The following is a 19,864-nucleotide window of genomic DNA, read 5'->3' as shown; positions in this document are numbered from 1 at the left end:
CCCTCAACTTTGCTTACTTTCTGCTAGCACGGTGCAACGACAAAAATCTCTAAGAATACGATGTGTGCAGTAGATGAGAGACTCTTGAAGCACACATGATTTAGTTAACGAGTTAAGCTCCACTTTACTTGCAATGTCACGATCGATCTGATCATCGTCAAAGAGAATAATCTGAGCTAAAGTATGTTTTGTCCTGAAAGTATTAATTTTGAAGACGTCTCCGACTTGCGAAACATCTAAATTGGTGCCAATGGCGCAGCAGGACCATTTAAAGGTTTAGAGGCTGGCTTGATGTAGCCCATCGATCTGAGTTCTTGAAATAATCTTTGCTCTGCAAATGCCTGTCAACACATAAACTACTGCGTCAGAACATTCATAGAAAAAGAAACCTTATAAAACGTCAGAATGCGAAAAAGAATGTAAATTGTGGGATTCACATCAGATGATTAGATATTTCAACAAACTCGTTAAACAGATGATTCTACTACAGCTATTAAGTTTTATAGTAAACGAGTTTGTTGAATCACGCTCAACAGTGTGTAAAATCCACTATTGACACATTCCCAAATGAATTAGCTTTTCTGATGAACAACTAAGGCCCAGGATTTCATTCAACAAGATAATGCTGGAGAAGGAAAATAAACCTACTCGAAGAAAATAGGAGGTAAAGTTTAAAAGGATGTAAATACCTCAAGCACTGGGGCGTTGGACGGAATATTGGAAGCCAATACTATGCTCCAACCAGTCCTCATTGCTGCAAGTTCCAGACTACTCTTGTCAAGAAAGAAAACAAAAAAACAAAGAACGATAGTCATAGAAATGATACCAACACTCATAGACACACACAAATTCCAGGACAGTGAAGGTTTACAGAATGATATGAGATACATACAGAGTCGGCGAGCCATACTAGCTCCAGTACTGTCCGCCCCACCTCCGACTAGAGCTGCTACACTTGCAGTTTTATCCTGCCAACCAGTGCCAGGATTTTAAACCATGTAACTGTCCATGCGTAAGGTTTTCGTGCGATCTCAGCAATCTGAGGTTCCGAAATTCAAACCTACTAATGAAATGCAAACATCAATTAAATCCCATTGTAACTGTCTCTGGAAACACAGTAGCCATAATCAATTGCAGGGGTGAGGAAGATACCCATCTCGTAGGGAGAGCTGCATATAAATTTCCCATACGAGCGGAATTGCACCCAATCCAAACATACAACTGTTGAACTCCAAGGAAACAACAGCAAATAAGTGATTAATATGGCCAGAAATCATAACCTAAAGACAGCCTGCACACTCGGGTTATCCTTAAACCATATTAATAATGGTGATCCAACTTCAAAGCAGACTTTCAGATACAAGGTCACATAGAAGTGGTGCAATCTACACAGAACCCTAATTTAAACCCTAAGACGAGTGAACACAAACTTTGGTACTCGGACTAAGGCGATCCCAGTCACGGACTGAGACCAAGGTCAGTGAACCACTACGAATAAGGAGGAAGTGCAAGATGAGAAACCTCTCACACCTGATTAGTCAACCGCAGAATCTGAAAGTGGAAAGTGGAGTCGTTGGATTCGTCCGAGAACTGTGTCACTTCTAATGAAGGTTCGACGTCTGGTGCAGGCGCAACGGCCATCACTTCGGTTCTCGAAGCTAGCAAGATCGCTAGAGAGCGATCGGTGTGTCTGGACAACGTCAATAGATGATCGGCAGCTCCGAGATAAATGATTTCCTCAAACCCACTTCTCAAGAACTTCTCCAAATCACTTCCAGGCAGATTGCTGTACTATTGCGGTACGTATGTGCTTGTGGGTCTCTGATCAAATTTCCAAAAATATGATAGGTTAAGTGACCCCGTTGAGACGAGAAATTGGCCCCTACTATGATGAGAACCTTCTTTGATTCTAAAAAGAATACAACACCTACGCCACGAACTCAACAGCACAAAAGCCAAATTTGATTTTTGCAATAAAAGAACGCAATATATTCTGATTTAGCACTTCAAAGAAAACAATAAATGATACTGCAAGATTCACCAGCTCAGACAAATTCCGAATTCACCTACAACGTTGAAGAAGTAGGATCGGGGAAATGCGAGTAATTTGAAGCAAGATTGTTGCTGAATAGCTGGACCGGCGTGCATGTCGAAGTAAATGTATTAGATGAAAGCATCCATCCACTTGTTCAACGAATGCATACTAGGTGTGTGTTTACTTTAAGACCTTGGCAAGCAGGCATTTGGCACTCCCGCTCTTTGTAGCTGGGAACTGCCTCTCAAAAGACTGCACAGTATTTGGTTGATTTACGTTCACAGTTCCTGGTTCTTGCATACTCGGTGGTTGCAGCCAAGATCACCAATCTGGATAAAGATGTTTACAACTACCAGATCCAGATAGTAATAATGCGTTGCAGACGCTTGAATTCTGGTTAACTAAGTCAGCTCTTCATCAGACAACACAAGAAAGAAGGGATAAGTTCACATCCTGACCCAACAAGGAAGAAGATTTTATTATAACATTATGTTTGAAACCACCGACACATATTGCAACTTGGGAAACTCTAGATTCCATTTATGATTGTCTCAATTCTGTGAACGTGTGCAATCGAGAGAACACATAAAACCACTGTTTCTGTTATTGTCTCCAAAACGTCTCACAAAACAAATCGGAAGAGAAATAGGTACAAAAATGTCCTCCCTCCAAACAAATGAAACCAGATGAGGAGGCTACCTGTTAAAACAGCTAACCAAAAGATACAATCGCAAGGCAATAAAAGGTGCCAATGGTACCAACTACAATGTCGCTCATCTCTAAACTAAGGTTGGAGCTCCCCGCACGCTGCAATTCTTATTGAAAGAGCTTTCCAATTAAACGCCTCAAGTACTCTGCTTGTGAAACACCCTAATGTCTCCTCGCTGCAGAACTGCACCTCGTCTTTATCTCAAAAATGTGCACGAAAACCACAAGAAGACGTAGGAGACAAGAGCGGTGGAAAGCTCCAAGGACCAAGCCCTCGGAATGAGCTGCGAAGGAATGACGGGGATCAAGACGGAACCAAACACCCAGCCCACAACCAAGGAACTCAGGCCCAGCATAAAAGCTCTTCCGAGGCTCTTGAGTCGGAGATTGATGAAATAGACACATGCAGCAAGAGAAACAGCTACTTGGAAAGCAGGGCCTCCTTCTGCAGGATTGAACACACTCCACACACCCAGTAAGAAAAAAAGCGCAGCTCGCTGTCCGATGATGGTTTTGTTCGGAACTTCAACCATGTTGAGAATGGCCCGCACCCATGGGGGCGACTCTTCCACCTTCTTCTTCAGGTTGGTCTTCAAGTTGATTTTTGAAGCTTTGCGCACGCGATAGCTGTGCATGATAATTTTTTCGTATGCTGCCTCAATAGCCTCCCGGCTGTACTCGTGACCGTGGTATTGCTCCGTCAGATAATTCTTGGCTTCGCGGATTTCTTCCTCGGATGCGTCGGAGCTCAATCCTAGGAGCTTGAATGGATCTCGGACATTACGCCGCGGAAACACGGGTGGCTTCATATTCTCTGCGCCTCCAAAGGTGGCATCCGCCGCTCGACACACCAATCTCTTTGGCATGGCTTGTCTTGAACCGAATTTCCTCAAGGCGGGTGCGGGGAATCCATACGATTGTAGGTTGTGCCTCAGGTTGACCAACCTCTTACAGCTCAAATCCTTCGACCCTCGCACAGTCATCATCTTGCTTGCCTCGCAAGTGGTATTCACAGACGGAAAGCCGCAGGCTCTTCCCATCAATGAATGGTGCACAATCTTTTCGTATGTTGCGGCCATCTTGAAAGGCGATGTATTAAATGAGAGGAAGAGGCTCAAAGAGTCTGCTCCTCACAACGAGCGTAGCCAAGCGGTTTGACCATAAGTCATCTGCTCCAGCGATACAAGAATGAAAAATTTATTGGATGAAGTACAGTGCGATACGCCGCTACAAACAAGAGACTGGACGAGTTTGAAGTGGTCACGAATATAACATTTCCGGGTGAATTCAGTCTTCGAGTACTCGCATACTGCGTTGCAACCCGTTCACAGAAACCTAAAATTAATTCTTCCACAATTGAGTGAATTCAGCTACATCATACTACTCTTTTCGTCACAGAAACAAACTTTGAAACAAACAACAAAGACAGAGAAAGTCCCAGAGCAATCTCAACCGCCGCATGGGAAAAAAATGTAAATCTGCTGTTTGTAAACATGTACACTAAAATCAACTCTCTACCCCGAAAGCTTAAAACAGCATCCTCAACGTCTCACAATAATTGCGCCACAAAATTGTATTCATGAGCATCCACTGGCCAGCAATATTCAATCCACTTAAAATACCAACGTAACCAAATTACCCCAAACCCCTAATTAGCACCCTCAACGCCGAGCTTCGCATTGCACATCCCCATCTCCCACCCAGAATCCCAAAACCCAGAACCCACACACTAAGCAACTAAAAATATGCACGCAGTGCTGAAATTCCTCTCACTGAAATGAGCCCACCTCAATTGGGTGATTGAAAATTCTCTCTTTCATCATTCAATGATCACCCCACGCTACAATGAACCACAACGTCGTAGCATTCACCACAAGTGCGACAAGGATAAGATAGGCAACAGAAGGATACCTGTAGGAGCAAAGCGGGTTGTCCTTGAACTGCTGAGCCTCGCAAACTGAGATTGTTGGATGGTGAATGGTTGTGCGGGCCCTCGGGTAGTACCAATCTCAATTTCTACCAAGAGGGAGCGCCAACAACAGCAAGTGAGTGCGGGAATGGATAAAGAGTGCGAGAGCGTCGCTTGTTTTGAACGGGTTAGGCGATAGCTGGAACCTTCCAAACTAGTTGCTGTGTGAATGAGGTTCAGTTTCACTTGCATGCTAAAAAGTAGAATATTTTTCGGGCTCACATTTCTGAGTCGAAATGACCTTCTCCGACATGGCAAGTTATGCAGTGCAAGGTAGGTGGGGTTTAACGTTCCAAAATTGCATGGCAACAAGAGAGATCAGTAGCTGGTACCGTTATCCAGCTAGTGGTTTGGTTCCTTGGGATCGTACCTTCATGCTGCTAGCAGTTTTTCATTAGATCTCAAAATGTGCAAGTCACTTCAACAGCAGAGCGTATTGCGTGACTAGAAACAGTATCCTCCAGTCGTATCATGATAATCGATCATGATCTGCAGATTTGAGCATTCGAAAGCAATAGGAGTGCGTGCGTTTTTACTGAAGATGTTAATCAACTCCATTTATGTTGCTGTTTTAACATCAATGACAAAGAATCGCACCAAACCAGGAAACCCCAGGTGCCAAGATGTTGGGACTGCTTTTAGTGTGGGTTTTTCATTCTCTGAATCTTAGGAAGGTTACTATTGCTTCCGGCGGGCAAGACTTAGACATTGCTCGTTTTGAACAGAAAGTGCAAATCTGAAACGTCCCATAATTGGCGACCTAAGGGATGTAACTGAGATATGATAGCGAATTCTGCAAAGTGAAGATTTCAGTGGATAGAAACTAGGCTCTACGTTTTAACCTCGCATCAACGCACCTACAAAACAATCGTGTATCAAGGAACAATTCAAGAAAACAAATGGATGTTAATCCTTATACAGCACAGTAGAAAATAGCTACTGCTTCTTCTTCACTACACGTCTGACTGAACGTTTAAATCCTTGAGGATTAAGAACCTCGAAAACATTCTTCCAAATACCTCTATCATATATATTCCTCTCTTCTAATTTGGGTGCACTACCCCAACAACTCATACAACGTAACCACCCACATTTGCCCTGTGACTGCTGCCTTTGCTCCGCAGATGGGATATCTTTGGCTTCACTAGCCTGCTTTGTCGCTTCTACTTCGGCATACCGTTTAAGTCTATCCCACTTGTATGTCTGCATCAGGCAATCACTTCGAAGATTGAGAAACAGATTAATGACTTTTGAATAAAATCTCAATGATTTCCACAAGCTATCAATCGTTTATGGTTGTGTTGTGTGCCATTAGAAACAGACAATAACTAAAAAAATCCCAAAAGTAACAATAAAATCTCAGATATATTTGAACCTGTCATCTTAAACTGGATAGTTCAGTGGTATCAGTAAGGAGAAGGACATGCCTCGTTTGTGGTTGTGTTGTATGCCACAAGGGACAGATGATAACCAAAAAATCCCATAAGTAGCAAGGATATCACCAGCAAAAATATCACCAGCATTACTTGTGTTGAATAATAAGCCAACAACCACTGTTCCAGTCCACCACAAGCTAAATTAGAAGCTACAGTTTGATTTTAGCGCACACAACAACCTCATGTAAAAAATACTTGAACGTTCTTGAAATCCAGCCAATGTCCTACACAACCAAAACCAATAGAACTGTTGCGCAGGGTCGTCCACTAGTTGTTGCCTGACAAACCACTCAGGAAATATAAAGGTTGGAGCACGAAGATATAGAAATAAAAATAGGTTTTTCATTTAATACAGGTAATGTAAATAATTCAGGGAGAATGTCTTTCTTGCACTGCTTTGAAGATGAGCAAAAGAGCAAAACAGACCTGAAAGACATGCGGATATATGTCATGGAATGTTGCAGGCCGACCAATGTACCCTGATATCAACAAATATTGCTTCAGAAATTGCATTCACACAAAATAAACCAGCTACATCAAATCTTTTGTCCAACTAAAACTGCTCAAACAACACCAAATCACAGCAACCTTAAGCCGCACATTTTCTATAATAGAATGTGTAAGACCTCCCAAGTGAAAACAACAAAGCTTACATCTTATTGCTCGAATAACATTTCGCTCTTCAACATGACCCGCTAGAATCATAACGAGCACCCAAGCCCCATACCAACATAGCAAAACATGCCTGGCCATACATAAATTTTGCTGTGTGTTAAATAGTAACTTGCGTAGGGAAAAGGAAGTCATAAAAGTTTAATGAGCCAGAGAAGATCTAAGACGTGTTTATGTCCTATGTTCTATGTGATCTCTGTATCGTATTATGTGTTTCATACGTATAGATATATGGATGACTAGGATGAATCTTAAACGGAGGTCATAGAACACAATGTAGTGCCTTTCAAAGACCATAAAAAATTCTCGTAGACACTCACCAGCCAAGAAACGACAAAAAATATCGCAGATTGCCTTCACCAATGCAGTTATTCTGGCACCTCACACAATTTCATGTCTCAGAAGCATTTGGATCAACAAGTGCTGCCATTCAACATAACGCATATGTTGCCAGTAAAAAGAAATATGAAAATTTGAACGCAAAATGAACAATTGCGCAGATGAAAGATTATGAGATTATTGCCTAGGGTACTAAGAAGTAGAAAATAACACATATGGATTGAACGACTAACCATCCAGGCACAATGGTGATCAAAACGAGCCACGCATTTGTTGCAGATGCTACAATGCTTCGATCTTGCAGGCCTGTACAATTCGAGACATCGTTTTGAATAGGAGGATGTAGCATGCTCACATGAACCGTGCGATGTGAAGCTTCAGGGAAATTTAAGAGAATGTTCCGTCATCGTCCTGAAACTTACCGAATGATTTTGCAGGTAGAGCAGGTTTTCTCCTCATAGAGAACACCATCGAAAGGGTACACCCCCAGGTGGGACTGCACTGTGGACTTATCAATTGTCCCAGAATCTGTAAAGCTCGTAAGAAGGAACAAGCAAAGACCAAAACACGCAGCAACTGGACCTGTATATCTGCAAGTATCAATAAGAGGAATCACTGTTTAAGGGACGATAGGGAAGCATACAGCAGAAAATTCAAACACACAAAACATTACATCACATCACATGTATACCTCCCAATATGAGAACGAAGAAACAACATCTAGAATTGCTGAGTCTATCATCATGTAATTGTAGTCTGTGTGGGGACACCTGTGGTAAAAAGATATGTAAAGACCGGGAATATATTGCAGTGAGGTCCACGTTAGCGTGAAATAGCAACCGCCAAGAATGCTCAAATAAAATAACTGCACCAAACCAAAATAAGTGCAATTAAAACAAATTTAAATGCTACCTTCACCGCAAAAATAGATTCACCTAGATTTCCAATCACCAAATTGTCAAGGCTATTACTTCACCCACCTTGTAATTGTACATGCCCTGGCAGTAAGGTCGGCGGAACAAAATTTTGCTAGAATGGAACAAAGGGGCAAATCAAATCATAGCGTTTCCCACCTGTAAAGCAGGATTTGGTTTATCACAGCAGTAGGTCTCCGCTGCAGCACAAGCATTCTTACCCCTTTGACCAAAACATACACCTACCAATCTCCTGCACGCGCAAAACATCTTGAATGAAAACGACAATACTCCGTTTCGAAGCTAAATGTTTGGAATCACGACCTTCAATCACATCAGACAATTTCCCATAACGGACCATCCGGATATCTACCGTTCTGACTTCATAAACAGAGAGTGATTTCGGGAAATTCTATCAATTTCGAAGCAGTTTGGCGCACTCAAAACATTAAATCCGTAATGCAATGAATCAAAAACCCTAAACCTTGAACACCATCTAGTCGATTTCGCTCTGGAGCACTGAACTCCGGCCAGAGGTGCAATCGCCACAATAAGAGCATATTATCCAACACTCACAACACGTCTTCCATTCATGCATTAATACCCCCTTCAAGAATGAACACCTTACACGCAACAATCACAAGCACCGCCGGTGAGAAAATCATGCGTCCGTTCCACAAACGTCCCTTTGAAAATGGGGCGATCTCCACACAAGAGCACCGTGAGAAGCAAGGGGCAGAGACTGAGGTACACCCCGAGCAGCCACCACTGCCCCATTCCTTCTGCTTCACCACGTCAGGCTCTCACGTCCTCATCCTCATCGACACAACTCTTCCCCCCACCCTCTCTTCAAAAATCCTAAAAAACCTAAAAGGCTCTTCAAACCCAACTCCAGAATCCCACTACCTCGACATATCTCTACATCTTCATCATCTATCCTTGAAATGAACTCGCGAAACTCGCGCAGTGCGTGACAAAAGCTTAAGGCGGTGAACATTCACTGCGTATAGGACAGATATCGGTTGAGAATTTTCTGCTGCTGCAATTCCTCCCTGCTGCGATTCTTTGCTTCTGCATCTGTTGATTGTTTGTTCCTGTGCATAATCGATCAAATGCAGAGTGTGACGCTAAGCTCACGTCGCTGATTGATTCCGGAGGACATTGCAGGGGAAGCGCATCCCAGCTGCACGATGGACCTCGACGGTTTCAGGGTCTCCTTCTGAAGCGCGTGGAAGTCCAATTTTTATTTTTATTTTTATTCTTATGGGTTCATTGCTGAGGTGGATTGGGACTATGATGTTCTTTTATTATTATTATTATTATGCCTTATTTTCTTTCTTTTTTTTACTTTTACCACCATCCACTTGTCATTTTCTTTTTAATTCTAATCAAATATTCTGTTGTTGTGAGAATATATATATATATATATATGTAATTGCATATATATATCATGTAAAAATAATAAATTTATTTTAATAACAAATAAATGAAACATTCAACATAAATGAATGATCATTAATCAACATACAGTAACAAATCTAAGCATTTAGAAATTATGTTACATCAAATATTTTTGATACTTCAGAATGTAATTGATTTCATTATGTGCAAAGAAACAATCAAATTGAGCCACTGATCTCCTGGTGTTTGAATGTCTTGTATTTCTTTTGTTCATTGTGGCATTGTACTAGTTTGCCAAATTTTCATTGGAATAAAGAAATGAATGCATTTTCAAATGTAAAAAAGTTAACATGAAAGGAGATTTGGTAGCAAAATAATACCGTGAAAGAGCAAAATGTTGAATAACCTTGGTAGTAGCTTGCAGGTTTGCATTATCCAGACAAAGTTTAGGATTTAAGGCTGTCTTTCCAGATTGATCATACATGGTAACACAATTTATATGCATTCCATGCAACTTATACTAATTAGAAACTAGAAATTAAAAATCCATATTTGATTTGGTCAATCTTAAATTCATCAATGATACACCTATTAAATAAAACTATATAAATCGACAGCTTCTTTTTCTCTTTCTAAAATTTATTATTTAGTTAACCTTCAAATAAAAATAAAGTTTGTATTGAAAGAAAGTAAATGAATTGGTGGTAATAATTGAAAGCATTAGATTCTCTACTTTCAAAAAATGTATACAATTAATAAAATGCATGTTGAAAACATTCTCCTACCACATCATAGAAAAGTTCTTTTGAATTACAATAGATTTGAGAAGTACTGAGTCATTAAATGTATGTCATTCATGTTTCAAGTTTAAATTTGAATTTGACTTCAGAAATATGCTTCATTTGCCACACAATTCAAAACAAACCTTAAAATAATTGACCTTCCATTGTTTCAATTCCTACTTACAAACAATTCTTTGACTTGGATACTCAAATACTCGAATACTCAGATAAGTTTGACTTGATGATCACTTATACCAAATAAAAATGATGCAAAAGAGCTTTTTTATAAGACATGATACACATTTTGCATTAATGATGTCATGTGGGTATGCATGTACATGAATATAAATACAATTAAAAAAATAAATTACTTCACTTTTTAAATTAATATGGAGTGTAGAAGATAAAACACCATTGTTTAACCAATTAACTAGTATGTTTAAAAAACGCTAAATACACAATATTCTGATGCAAAGTGAAGCAGTCAATGATACTGTAAAATCCATAAAGTATCATTGACTGCTTAAGAGATATATATATGAGTATGAGATATATGCTTATGAGATATATATATATATATATATATATACATACAGTCAATGATACCATAATGATACAGTGTCAATAATACTGTTTATGATATATATATATATATATATATATTTGTTTTTTTAAATATGATCAAGCTCACAAAAATTGATTGATATTCACATCAGATAACAAAGATATTCAATTTGACATCGTTGTCATTATATATATATATATATATATATATATAATAAGTTATAAAAATGTCAAGGACAAGTTATACTCAATTCAACATGTATTACATACTGAAAGTTTCATTCCAAGTTAAAACAAAGACCATGTAGATGAAGGATGTTGCATCCTAATTGTGAAGTACAGTCCAATTCCCAATTTCAAACCTAAAATATAAGAAACAATCTCAAATTAAAATATTTCTTGAAAGCAATCTTTTGAAAATGATGAAACTGTAACATATGTTTTATTTAATAAACAAGTCAAATATTTATTTGTGATGACAATGATGATGACAGAAATATCAAATTGTTAATCAACCAGAGAAAAATTTGATTCAAAGAAAATTATAACCAACATTGCACAGCAAGTGCAGAAGATTGAACTCACTAGTCTAATTTTAAAAACATTCAAATTAGGAATTAAAATTTATTCGCCACAAAGCCAACATCGCTAATGTAACTTTCTAGGTGCTAAAACAATTTCTTCAATGAAAATCATGCACTCAATCCTCATGATTAAAATTTGGCCACCTTAACTCCAGAACACATAAACCCTTGAAATGGGTTATTATGAAATGAATGATGTTTCATTAGATAGCGAATAAAACATTAACCCCATCCCAAAATGGGGTTGAGTTTGGCCAGAATCCATACTAAATTTGGGATAAACATGATCTAAGGAATCTCCACTCAGCACTGACTCAGTACACTGAGAACGAATGAAAAGCTCTGGAAACGGGACGAATGAAAACTGGATGTAACACGACGGATGAAGGAATATACAGAATGGATGAGACTGCGAGTACTTGCGCGTGAGCTGTGCATCGTGACGGGCAGTACATGAATGATATTCATCCAGAAAGCCTTTATAGGAAGTGTGAACGGTGCCCCACGGGAATGGGTCCCACAGGAATGGGTCCAGGGGCGAGCGGGCGAATGTGGGACGCACCACGCCCCCGGTTTAGAATTTGGGGGATGAATCATCGTCAGCTCGCACCCACCGTAAAAATATTCATCGGAAGGGAGGAGTAGTAACTTTACATCACTCATCGCGCTGTTGCGGTGCAAGCCATCCTCCCGATTGTTATCCTCCGCGCTCATTATTATTACCTCGTGGTGATCGTGACGCCCTGTCGCTGATTGCGTATGTTGGGCTTTATCGTCGCCGTGTTCTACTGGCGCACAGACACCGTCTCGGAGAAGGTCCACTGTAGGTGGGGTGGGACGACGCAAGGGCCTTCATTCGGATTTTGCTGAGGAGGGAAACTTAAAAAAAAGAAAATAAAAAAAAAAGAAAAAACTTCGTTGCATTATATTCGACCTCGTTCCCACCCCCACACACCCACCCATCCTCCTGGTTCGGCACGGTTGAGTGGTGGCTTGGAATGGCTCTGGGTACCATGTTGTCAAGGCGTTGACACGGGAGAAAGTTGTTGTTGCTCCTTCTGCTGCCACAGCTGGTGAGTAGTGAGAGGCGAACGCTGAGGAATGTTTGTGAGTGGTTGATACTGGAGGAGAGCTTTTTTTCTTGGGAGGCGAGGGCGTAGGGCGTTGGCGGAGGACAGCACTGGCGCCAACGGCAGCGTTGTGAATAGATGCTGCTGGAGCTTTGGATTAGCATGATACCGACGAAGTTGCGCCAGGTTCGCGTCGCTGCTTCCTTTTTTTTTTTTTTTTTTTTTTTCCCCCGTTCTCCAGAGGTGGTCTTCTGGGGGGGGAGGGTCGAAGGTTGTCTGTCATAGTGGAGGATGGGAGTTCCCGATGGAGAGGAATGTGGGGGAGGTGGAAGTTTGCAGGTGTGGCGCAGACGAATAAAATCAAAGGTTGGCAGGGCCTGTGTGCAGTTTGTCGGATTTGTGATGATGAAGCTATTCGTGAAATGGTCGCCCGGGGGGCTGCAGGGTGGTGGTAGTGGTCGGTGGTCGGTTCACGTGCTCACGTGGATCTGGATATGATGAGTAGCTTATATTCGCCCTGGCTGACTGTCCTCTTCGGTGTACTTTGTTGCTTCGTGCAACTCTGATCGACGTTGATGTGCCGCATGCGAGGGTTTTGTTTCCGCTTCTGAGGGTATGGGTTGGTTGATAAATTCTGAGAGGCTTTAAGAAAAGTAAAGATTGCAGACAGGATCCTTGTCCACGCCAGGTTTGTTTTCAAGGAGAAGATGTGGTCCGTCCCCATCGTATTATCGCCTGTCCACATTAATGGATCCCAACGATCACTAGCAGTGAGATAGAATAGGGTTCAAATACTCGCCTGACACTCCCATCAGAGAATATTTCCGTGTTCTCCCGGTCGCCTGTTATCCGGTTAGCTTCTAAGACACGAAAGTTATTATTATAGGCAATAGGTTGAAATAAGTGCTGTCTCACAGCCTGCGAAGCTCTTCTTCTGCGTGTTTGCTGTAAGAACTTTGCATTGCCTCATGGTAGGATGTGTTCAGACTGATCCTGTACTCGTCAAAGTTTGAATTCGAGTTGGCGCTCGTGTTTAAATGAGAAGAATTCATACGTTTGGGGTTTCAAGAGTTCCCATCCTCTTCATTATCACGAAAATCGAGTCGTTCAAAGTGCTGGTCATGTTGTACTGAGGGTAGCATGATGGCTCTGCCTGCGGGCGTGACATGAGGAGGTTCAGCGCAAAAGTTTGTGAATGCAGCGAAGTGAGGGGAGTGACGTGTGATAGTGGACGGTGTGTGTTGCCAGGCCACAGTGTAGCATCTGAGAGCGGAGTATGGAGCCAAGCAGGCGGACGATGTCGGGGGGGTACGCCAACAACCCGCCCCCAGGAATGGGCCCTCCCAGGGGGTTAGGATCTCAGCAATGGTCGTTGAGCAATCAGATGAATCGGGGTGGGCAAGGGGACTGGGCAAGGGGCAGTCCTCAAAGCGGGCAGCAGGGCAATGCAGAACAATGGAGAATAGGTGCAGCAGGGGAGGGGAGATCGCCCAGCGTGTCGTCGTACTCTTGGAGTGTGGCGAATGACAGGAGTGATGTAGCGGGACTGTCGTCGTCTCCACTGGTGGATGGTAGCCTGGACAATCTGGAGTCGATGAGGGCGATGGACGCCAACTTCTCGACGTCGTTTCCGGCAATTTTCGAGAAATGTAAAGCAGTGACACGCCACTCCATTTGTTGGTAGGACGTGTGTGTAGCTGTGGTAGATGGTGAATGGTGGTAGTCCAGGTGTTTGCGTTTCGGTTGTCGATGCAAAGTTCTGGAGGCGTGCACAATGCCATGTGTACTGTCGGTGGCGGTCCTGGCGAAGGTAGCCCTGGTTACGTTTGGGTAGCGCACCGTTGGGTGCCCTGGGAAATGGCCGTGCATGGTTGGGCGAATTGTGAGGTGCAGTAGAGGGAAAAGTGTGTTGTGAAGCCGAGGGGGTTCAAGTTGAAGAGTTTGACACGAAATGTGCGGTGGGTTGTTTTGCAGTGAGGTTGTCGGAATCAGAGAACCGTGTGGTTCAGTCTTTGGACGCTGCTTCGGCGCACTTGATCACCGACCTGGACCCGGACGACACGCTGGCATATGGGTCGTTGGAGGAGTTGGAGTTCAACACGATCGGGAACCTGCTTCCGGACGACGAAGAAGAGTTGTTGGCGGGGGTGGCAGATAGCTACGACATTCCGCAGAACAGGAGGGACGAGAATGCGAACATGGAGGAACTGGACGAGTTCGATCTGTTCAGCTCTGGAGGTGGGATGGAGCTAGAAGGCGACGCTCAGGATGCCCTTGGTGTGTACATGAGCAACCATCGGTTAGGAGACGGGTCAGCGGCGGGGCTACAGTCCGGGGCTGCAGGATCCGTTGCTGGAGAGCATCCATACGGGGAGCATCCGTCACGGACGCTGTTTGTGCGGAACATAAATTCGAACGTGGAGGACACGGAGTTGAGACAGCTGTTCGAGGTACTGTTGCAGCAGGAGGGATTAGCATGACGATGGTCATCGTGATGCATCGATCTGAGTGTGGCAGGGCTATGCATGCGAAGTCATGTGTGAAGGGCAGCGTGGTGATAGAGCAGGGAGTGTGTCGTAGTGTTGGGAGTGCGGAGTGAGTGGTACGTTGTGTAGGTAGAGGTCGGGGTAGCGCTGACGAGTGGTGTTATTGTGCGGTGTGCTGCAGCAATACGGAGCCATCCGCACGTTGTACACTGCTTGCAAGCATCGAGGGTTTGTGATGATCTCGTATTATGACATTCGAGCAGCACGGAGCGCGATGCGAGCGCTGCAGAACAAACCGCTGAGGCGGCGCAAGCTGGATATTCACTTTTCGATCCCGAAGGTGAGGCAGCGGGTGGGTGTGTTACGAGGAAAACTAGAGGTTCTGGGTGCGTGGTGTCGGTTGGAGTAGGTTGTTGTTGGGGTTGATTGCATGTTGGTCGCTCGTCTGGTGCATGTGGTGAAACGCAACGCAATGCTCGGTCGGCGGTGAAAGCGACGGGGTTGGGGTTGCAGGGAATGGGGTAGTTGTGTGCAGACGCTGAAGTGGTAGTTGCGATGGCATGTGTTGGGTGCAGGATAATCCATCGGACAAGGACGTGAACCAGGGGACGCTGGTGGTGTTCAATTTGGACGCATCGGTGTCGAACGACGAGCTACGGCTAATATTTGGAGTTTACGGCGAAGTGAAAGAGGTGAGCGGGATGTGAAGTGGTGCCCGTGTGTTGAATGTGGGGCGAAACGGACAAGAGCATGGGGGTGGTGAGATGGGTCGCGAGTGCCGTAGAGTTGTGTTGCGGAACTGGGGAGGGTGGTGCGAAAGGCGTGGGTTGTTTGTGATACATAGGATATGCTATCTGGGCTGAGCGGTGTTGCGAGGCGGTGAGGCAATGGTTTGATATGTGTGTGGAAATGTGGGTAGATTCGGGAGACGCCGCACAAGCGGCATCACAAGTTCATCGAGTTCTATGATGTTCGGTCGGCAGAGGCGGCATTGCGGGCTCTGAATAGAAGCGATATAGCCGGCAAGCGCATCAAGCTTGAGCCAAGTCGACCAGGTGGAGCGCGACGGAGGTTAGTCCCTGGTCCTGAGTGAAGGTTCGAGTTGAGGTGTCGTGGGGTTGTCATAAAATTGAGAGGGGGTAACGAAATGGCGTGTGGGTTCCGTTTGGAGTTGGGGAGGTCGGAAGTGTAGACGGACTGCGGCGGAGCGGGGGCCATTAGAGGAGTTAGGATTTGTCGGTCGAGTGAAGTGCAATGTGGGAAGTGAGGGGACGATTGGTATGGAGTTATTGACGTTTTGTTGTGTTTGGAATGGGATTGGCGGGTGTAGCAGCAGCTTGCTGCAACAGCTGAATCAGGAAGCCGGGGACGAAGACCCCCGGGCGAGGCAACAACCTCATTCGCCGCTGAATACGTCACCTCCGGGTAATGATCTGTAGCCCTAGCAGTAGGAATTGCTGTGAGGTAATGACAGCCGAGTGGCGTGTGGGAGGTGAGATGGGTCGTGGTTGGTGGGTACAGTGATTGTGCGTGAAGTAGAAGGACGTTTGCTGCATAAGAAGAAGGATATGGTGAGGGGAGAGCAAGTAGGGTGAAGCATTTGGTGACGAGGGGGTGATTGGAACGGGGGTTGGGGTGTTCAGGGCATGGTTCCATGTGGAATGGCGGTGCCGAGAACGGGTCGATGCGGGGAATGTATCCGTTGCTGGGGCACGGGAATTTCCAGTCTCCGAACAAGCCCCCGAGCGTTCCGAACTTCGCGTCGCACATGTCTCAACCGATCAGAGTGGGCACGATAGGGAGCCATGTGGGGCAAGCGAACCACATGGAAGCGGGAGGTCAGTCTCTGGGACATGGGGGAATGGGTGGGTATCGGTTGCCCCCTCATCCACACTCGCTTCCGGAGTTCAGCAAGGGTGCAATGAATGTCGGGCAGTTTGGAACACCTGTATCAGGCGGGTCCGGGTCCAATGCAGGTGTGATGAGGGCGCGCGAGGGTCGGGACAGCATGGACGGTGGGAGTCGTTTGCAACGGACGACGAGCGGGATGACGAGCTTCGGCGACACATCGGTGCTGGAGAATGCCAGCGGAGGTGCGTGTGGCGTGGGGCATTGCAGACGTAGGTTTGGGGATTTGGGGAGGTCGGAGCTGGGTGCAATGTGGAAAGTTGCATGGGGGAGGGAGTGGCGCAGTGACAAAGGGTTGTTTTGCAAATTAGGGTTTTACTGGATGTGGTGTAGGTGCTGATGACGCGGTGGTGCGAATGTGTGCAGTGCGGCCTGGTAGCGGCGGATTGATGTTTCCCAGCTCGAATGGGAACGGTTCCCTGTCCGGGCAGCAGTTCAGTCTGTGGGGTACTCCGAGTTCCTCGTTTTCGCACATGTCTCAGAGTCCGCCTCCAGCTCTGTGGTCGAACTCGTCGTCGGTGGGGCAGTCGTTTTACGGAATGGGGCAGGCACAGCTGCAAGCACACGCGTTCAACAGCAGCTTATTGTCGGGTCTTTCACGTCACCACGTGGGTTCAGCGCCATCAGGGGAGCCGTCGCTTTTGGAGAGGCGTCACAGCTACATAGGAGGGGAGTCATTGGGGGAGTCGAGCTCGCTGTTGAGGTCGTCATCGGGGACAGGATTGGGAGGGAATGCAGCCCATGCGATAAACATCGGGGTGAGTCACCAGCATGGGATGATGAACTCGAGCAGTTCTCTGGGAGGCAGTTCGGGGATGGAGCACGCATCGTCGCCAAACGTGGGGATGATGTCTCCTCAGGCTCGGACACGTTTTCTGCAGAACGGAGGTCCGCTGGGGCCGAGTTCAATAGAGGGTGCGTCGGACAGGGGTCGGAGTCGGAGGGGCGAGAGCGTTGCTGCGCAAGCGGACAACAAGAAGCAGTACCAACTGGACCTGGAGCGGATATTGCGCGGGGATGATCCGAGGACCACTCTGATGATCAAGAACATCCCGAACAAGTAAGTGGGTTGACGATGTAGCGGTCGGTGATGGGAAGAGTGCGGTGGGAGGTGTTGGGAAAGGATGAGGTGGTGAAGGTGTGAATTCGGTAGGGCTTTGGGAGGAGCAGTGCAGATCGTGTGTCGGAGGTGGTGGGAAGGATGTGGGGCTTGGTGATGTTGTTGGGGCTGAACGTGTTGCGGTGGGATGTCAGGTACACATCGAAGATGCTGTTGGCCGCAATCGATGAGCATCATCGGGGCACGTACGACTTCATCTATCTTCCAATCGACTTCAAGGTACGTTGACCGGCACTGTGATGGGTTGAGTATTTGGTAGTGGTCGGGTGGAGCATAGGTGTGCATTCCAAGTAGGTTTGGGGGGACAGAACGAGACAGTGGGTGAGGTGTGGAGGGGGGCACGTGTGGGGTTGTGTTTGGTGCGAAGGCGTGTGGGTAACGAGGTGGCGCGTGATGGGTGCGCAGAACAAGTGCAATGTTGGGTATGCGTTCATCAACATGATGTCGCCGTCGCGCATAGTTCCGTTTTACAAGGCGTTCAACGGGAAGAAGTGGGAGAAGTTCAACTCGGAGAAGGTGGCTTCACTGGCGTACGCCCGAATCCAGGGCAAAGCTGCTCTGGTGGCTCACTTCCAGAACTCGAGCCTGATGAACGAGGACAAGCGGTGTCGTCCAATCCTATTTCATTCGGACGGGGCTCATATGGGAGACCAGTTAGAGTAACGCGCGGTGGGAAAAGTTTTGCGAAGTGAAATGAGTGCATTGTTTTCGGAAGGCGGAAACAAGAAGGCAGGTGCTGATTATAGTGCGTATTGATTTGTTGGTGAGGGGGGGGGGGATCTAGTTATTTGAGGATGTGAGGATGTGAATTGTAGATATCAGTAGGATCAGGTTACTCTTCAATCAGGATACCACATGGAGGAAGTGGCTCTGTATCACTAGCAAGATGTGTGGCGTGTGGAGTCGCGGGACGTCTACTTCGAGTATGAGAATTGTAGATACATTAGCATCAGCTTGCTGTGGATGTGACAACCACCATGATGGGTGTCGGTGGGACTTTGATAAGGCGGGGTGAATGTAATAGGGGGCGTCTGAACTGAACGGTGGTGGAAGTGTTGCGGAAAAGCTGAGGTGAAAAGTTTTGTGAGTTCTTGATGACAGGATTCCAGGGGAAGCAGTGTCAAATGGGGGTATCCTTGAGTAGATGTGGCCTCTCGGCATGTAAATCAAAGATGAAAGAGTTCGTGTAGTTTTTGAGGAAGGAATAATGCACATGCCATTGAATTGATTCTTGGGACCTGCTGGCTATTGGGCTGTGCTGAGCCCTTTAATGAATTTTTGTTTATCATTTTTTGTTTATATGACTCTTCAGTAGCTTCTGACATGGAGGTGTTTTCATATAAACTGATATAGTTGGAGTGTATGTGAATTTCAGTTTATCATCACTGTTTTTAGGCGGCGGTTTTTTTTTTTTTTTTTTTTTTTTTCCTGCGAGTCTAGATTTCAGATTTCGATTTGTGAATGTTGTTTATTATTGCAGTGTCCACATTGATGCGATTGTCTGTTACCTGTGTGGAAATTGTAGGATAATGAGAGACGAGCCTTAACGCGCAATGTCATGTATTCTTCTAAAGAACTACACGAAACTTTTGACACGAAGATGTTATTTTGCATGCAGAGAAAAAAATATTCCTTGAAAGTGGATGCTTGAAAGAGGTATTAGATCGTCAATAGAGCGTATTATTGAGGTAGATATTAGCATTAAAACTGGAGGAGTTAAAGTGGACGTTCTCAGTTAGATAGAGCGGCTTGTGGTCAACCCCTCACACGTACCTTATCGAGACATTATACTTACCCAGTCCTTTTCAACACGCACAAATAGGTTATGGATCGACATGGACGACCTGTCCTGCATGTGGAGAATGTGCGCTAGAGA

General features: G+C 45.0%; 4 protein-coding genes across 11 annotated transcripts; 1 reads left to right on the top strand and 3 right to left on the bottom strand.

Annotated features, from left to right (window-relative positions):
• Window positions 1–99: 99 nt before the first annotated feature.
• Window positions 100–2,447, bottom strand: LOC112286793 (uncharacterized). Of its 3 annotated transcripts, none has more exons than XM_024529064.3 (6): window positions 2,071–2,447; window positions 1,531–1,821; window positions 1,153–1,221; window positions 893–968; window positions 690–754; window positions 100–341 (listed from the first exon to the last, which is right to left on the bottom strand). In XM_024529064.3, exons 2-6 carry the CDS (start codon window positions 1,639–1,641, stop codon window positions 237–239), a joined length of 426 nt encoding a protein of 141 aa, XP_024384832.1. In that variant the 5' UTR covers window positions 1,642–1,821; window positions 2,071–2,447; the 3' UTR covers window positions 100–236. The 3 variants fall into 3 exon arrangements, with proteins under 3 accessions (XP_024384832.1, XP_090109308.1, XP_090109307.1); XM_090253182.1 differs by having other exon boundaries at window positions 2,067–2,204; XM_090253181.1 differs by having other exon boundaries at window positions 2,042–2,143.
• A 167-nt stretch (window positions 2,448–2,614) lies between these two features.
• Window positions 2,615–4,794, bottom strand: LOC112286792 (protein CHAPERONE-LIKE PROTEIN OF POR1, chloroplastic). 3 transcript variants are annotated; one of them, XM_090253180.1, is made up of 2 exons: window positions 4,655–4,794; window positions 2,615–4,078 (listed from the first exon to the last, which is right to left on the bottom strand). In XM_090253180.1, exon 2 carries the CDS (start codon window positions 3,820–3,822, stop codon window positions 2,941–2,943), a length of 882 nt encoding a protein of 293 aa, XP_090109306.1. In that variant the 5' UTR covers window positions 3,823–4,078; window positions 4,655–4,794; the 3' UTR covers window positions 2,615–2,940. The 3 variants fall into 3 exon arrangements, with proteins under 3 accessions (XP_090109306.1, XP_024384829.1, XP_024384830.1); XM_024529061.3 differs by having other exon boundaries at window positions 2,615–4,052; XM_024529062.3 differs by having other exon boundaries at window positions 2,615–3,912.
• Window positions 4,795–5,583: 789 nt separating this feature from the next.
• LOC112286791 (protein S-acyltransferase DHHC9) lies at window positions 5,584–9,289 on the bottom strand. 2 transcript variants are annotated; one of them, XR_016504768.1, is made up of 10 exons: window positions 8,702–9,235; window positions 8,233–8,326; window positions 7,930–8,024; window positions 7,582–7,749; window positions 7,393–7,465; window positions 7,141–7,193; window positions 6,802–6,893; window positions 6,575–6,627; window positions 6,140–6,426; window positions 5,584–5,915 (listed from the first exon to the last, which is right to left on the bottom strand). XR_016504768.1 is itself a non-coding variant. In XM_024529059.3 (10 exons), the coding sequence occupies exons 1-10, from the start codon at window positions 8,848–8,850 to the stop codon at window positions 5,649–5,651; spliced, it is 1,170 nt and encodes a 389-aa protein (XP_024384827.1). In that variant the 5' UTR covers window positions 8,851–9,289; the 3' UTR covers window positions 5,584–5,648. The 2 variants fall into 2 exon arrangements, 1 of the variants encoding a protein (XP_024384827.1); XM_024529059.3 differs by having other exon boundaries at window positions 6,140–6,265; window positions 8,702–9,289.
• Window positions 9,290–12,518: 3,229 nt separating this feature from the next.
• Window positions 12,519–19,287, top strand: LOC112287016 (protein MEI2-like 5). 3 transcript variants are annotated; one of them, XM_024529598.3, is made up of 11 exons: window positions 12,519–12,660; window positions 13,723–14,123; window positions 14,449–14,924; window positions 15,142–15,300; window positions 15,536–15,652; window positions 15,880–16,031; window positions 16,294–16,385; window positions 16,604–17,053; window positions 17,235–17,928; window positions 18,123–18,207; window positions 18,394–19,287. In XM_024529598.3, exons 2-11 carry the CDS (start codon window positions 13,751–13,753, stop codon window positions 18,649–18,651), a joined length of 2,856 nt encoding a protein of 951 aa, XP_024385366.1. In that variant the 5' UTR covers window positions 12,519–12,660; window positions 13,723–13,750; the 3' UTR covers window positions 18,652–19,287. The 3 variants fall into 3 exon arrangements, with proteins under 3 accessions (XP_024385366.1, XP_024385362.1, XP_024385363.1); XM_024529594.3 differs by having other exon boundaries at window positions 16,291–16,385; XM_024529595.3 differs by lacking the exon at window positions 12,519–12,660 and adding an exon at window positions 12,772–12,840 and having other exon boundaries at window positions 16,291–16,385.
• Window positions 19,288–19,864: the final 577 nt, after the last annotated feature.

This window comes from Physcomitrium patens, chromosome 9 (assembly GCF_059467195.1).
Source record: "Physcomitrium patens ecotype Gransden chromosome 9, ASM5946719v1, whole genome shotgun sequence".
Lineage (NCBI taxonomy): Eukaryota > Viridiplantae > Streptophyta > Bryopsida > Funariales > Funariaceae > Physcomitrium > Physcomitrium patens.
The sequence above is the reverse complement of the archived record's forward strand: the minus strand, read 5'-3'. Positions and strand labels throughout refer to the sequence as shown.

What these genes read in the sequence shown, in the direction of transcription:
- LOC112286793 (XM_024529064.3), bottom strand. Translation starts at nt 1,641, where the DNA reads ATGGCCGTTGCGCCTGCACCAGACGTCGAACCTTCATTAGAAGTGACA. An exon ending in TTCTGCGGTTGACTAATCAG is followed by an intron (nt 1,222 to 1,530) that starts GTGTGAGAGGTT and finishes GGAGTTCAACAG; the next exon opens with TTGTATGTTTGGATTGGGTG. An exon ending in TAGTATGGCTCGCCGACTCT is followed by an intron (nt 755 to 892) that starts GTATGTATCTCA and finishes TGGAACTTGCAG; the next exon opens with CAATGAGGACTGGTTGGAGC.
- LOC112286791 (XM_024529059.3), bottom strand. Translation starts at nt 8,850, where the DNA reads ATGGGGCAGTGGTGGCTGCTCGGGGTGTACCTCAGTCTCTGCCCCTTG. An exon ending in GGTGCTTGTGATTGTTGCGT is followed by an intron (nt 8,327 to 8,701) that starts GTAAGGTGTTCA and finishes TTGCGCGTGCAG; the next exon opens with GAGATTGGTAGGTGTATGTT. An exon ending in TGTTATTCGAGCAATAAGAT is followed by an intron (nt 6,628 to 6,801) that starts GTAAGCTTTGTT and finishes TGTTGATATCAG; the next exon opens with GGTACATTGGTCGGCCTGCA.
- LOC112286792 (XM_090253180.1), bottom strand. Translation starts at nt 3,822, where the DNA reads ATGGCCGCAACATACGAAAAGATTGTGCACCATTCATTGATGGGAAGA.
- LOC112287016 (XM_024529594.3), top strand. Translation starts at nt 13,751, where the DNA reads ATGGAGCCAAGCAGGCGGACGATGTCGGGGGGGTACGCCAACAACCCG. An exon ending in TTCACTTTTCGATCCCGAAG is followed by an intron (nt 15,301 to 15,535) that starts GTGAGGCAGCGG and finishes TGTTGGGTGCAG; the next exon opens with GATAATCCATCGGACAAGGA. An exon ending in GCTGGAGAATGCCAGCGGAG is followed by an intron (nt 17,054 to 17,234) that starts GTGCGTGTGGCG and finishes GAATGTGTGCAG; the next exon opens with TGCGGCCTGGTAGCGGCGGA.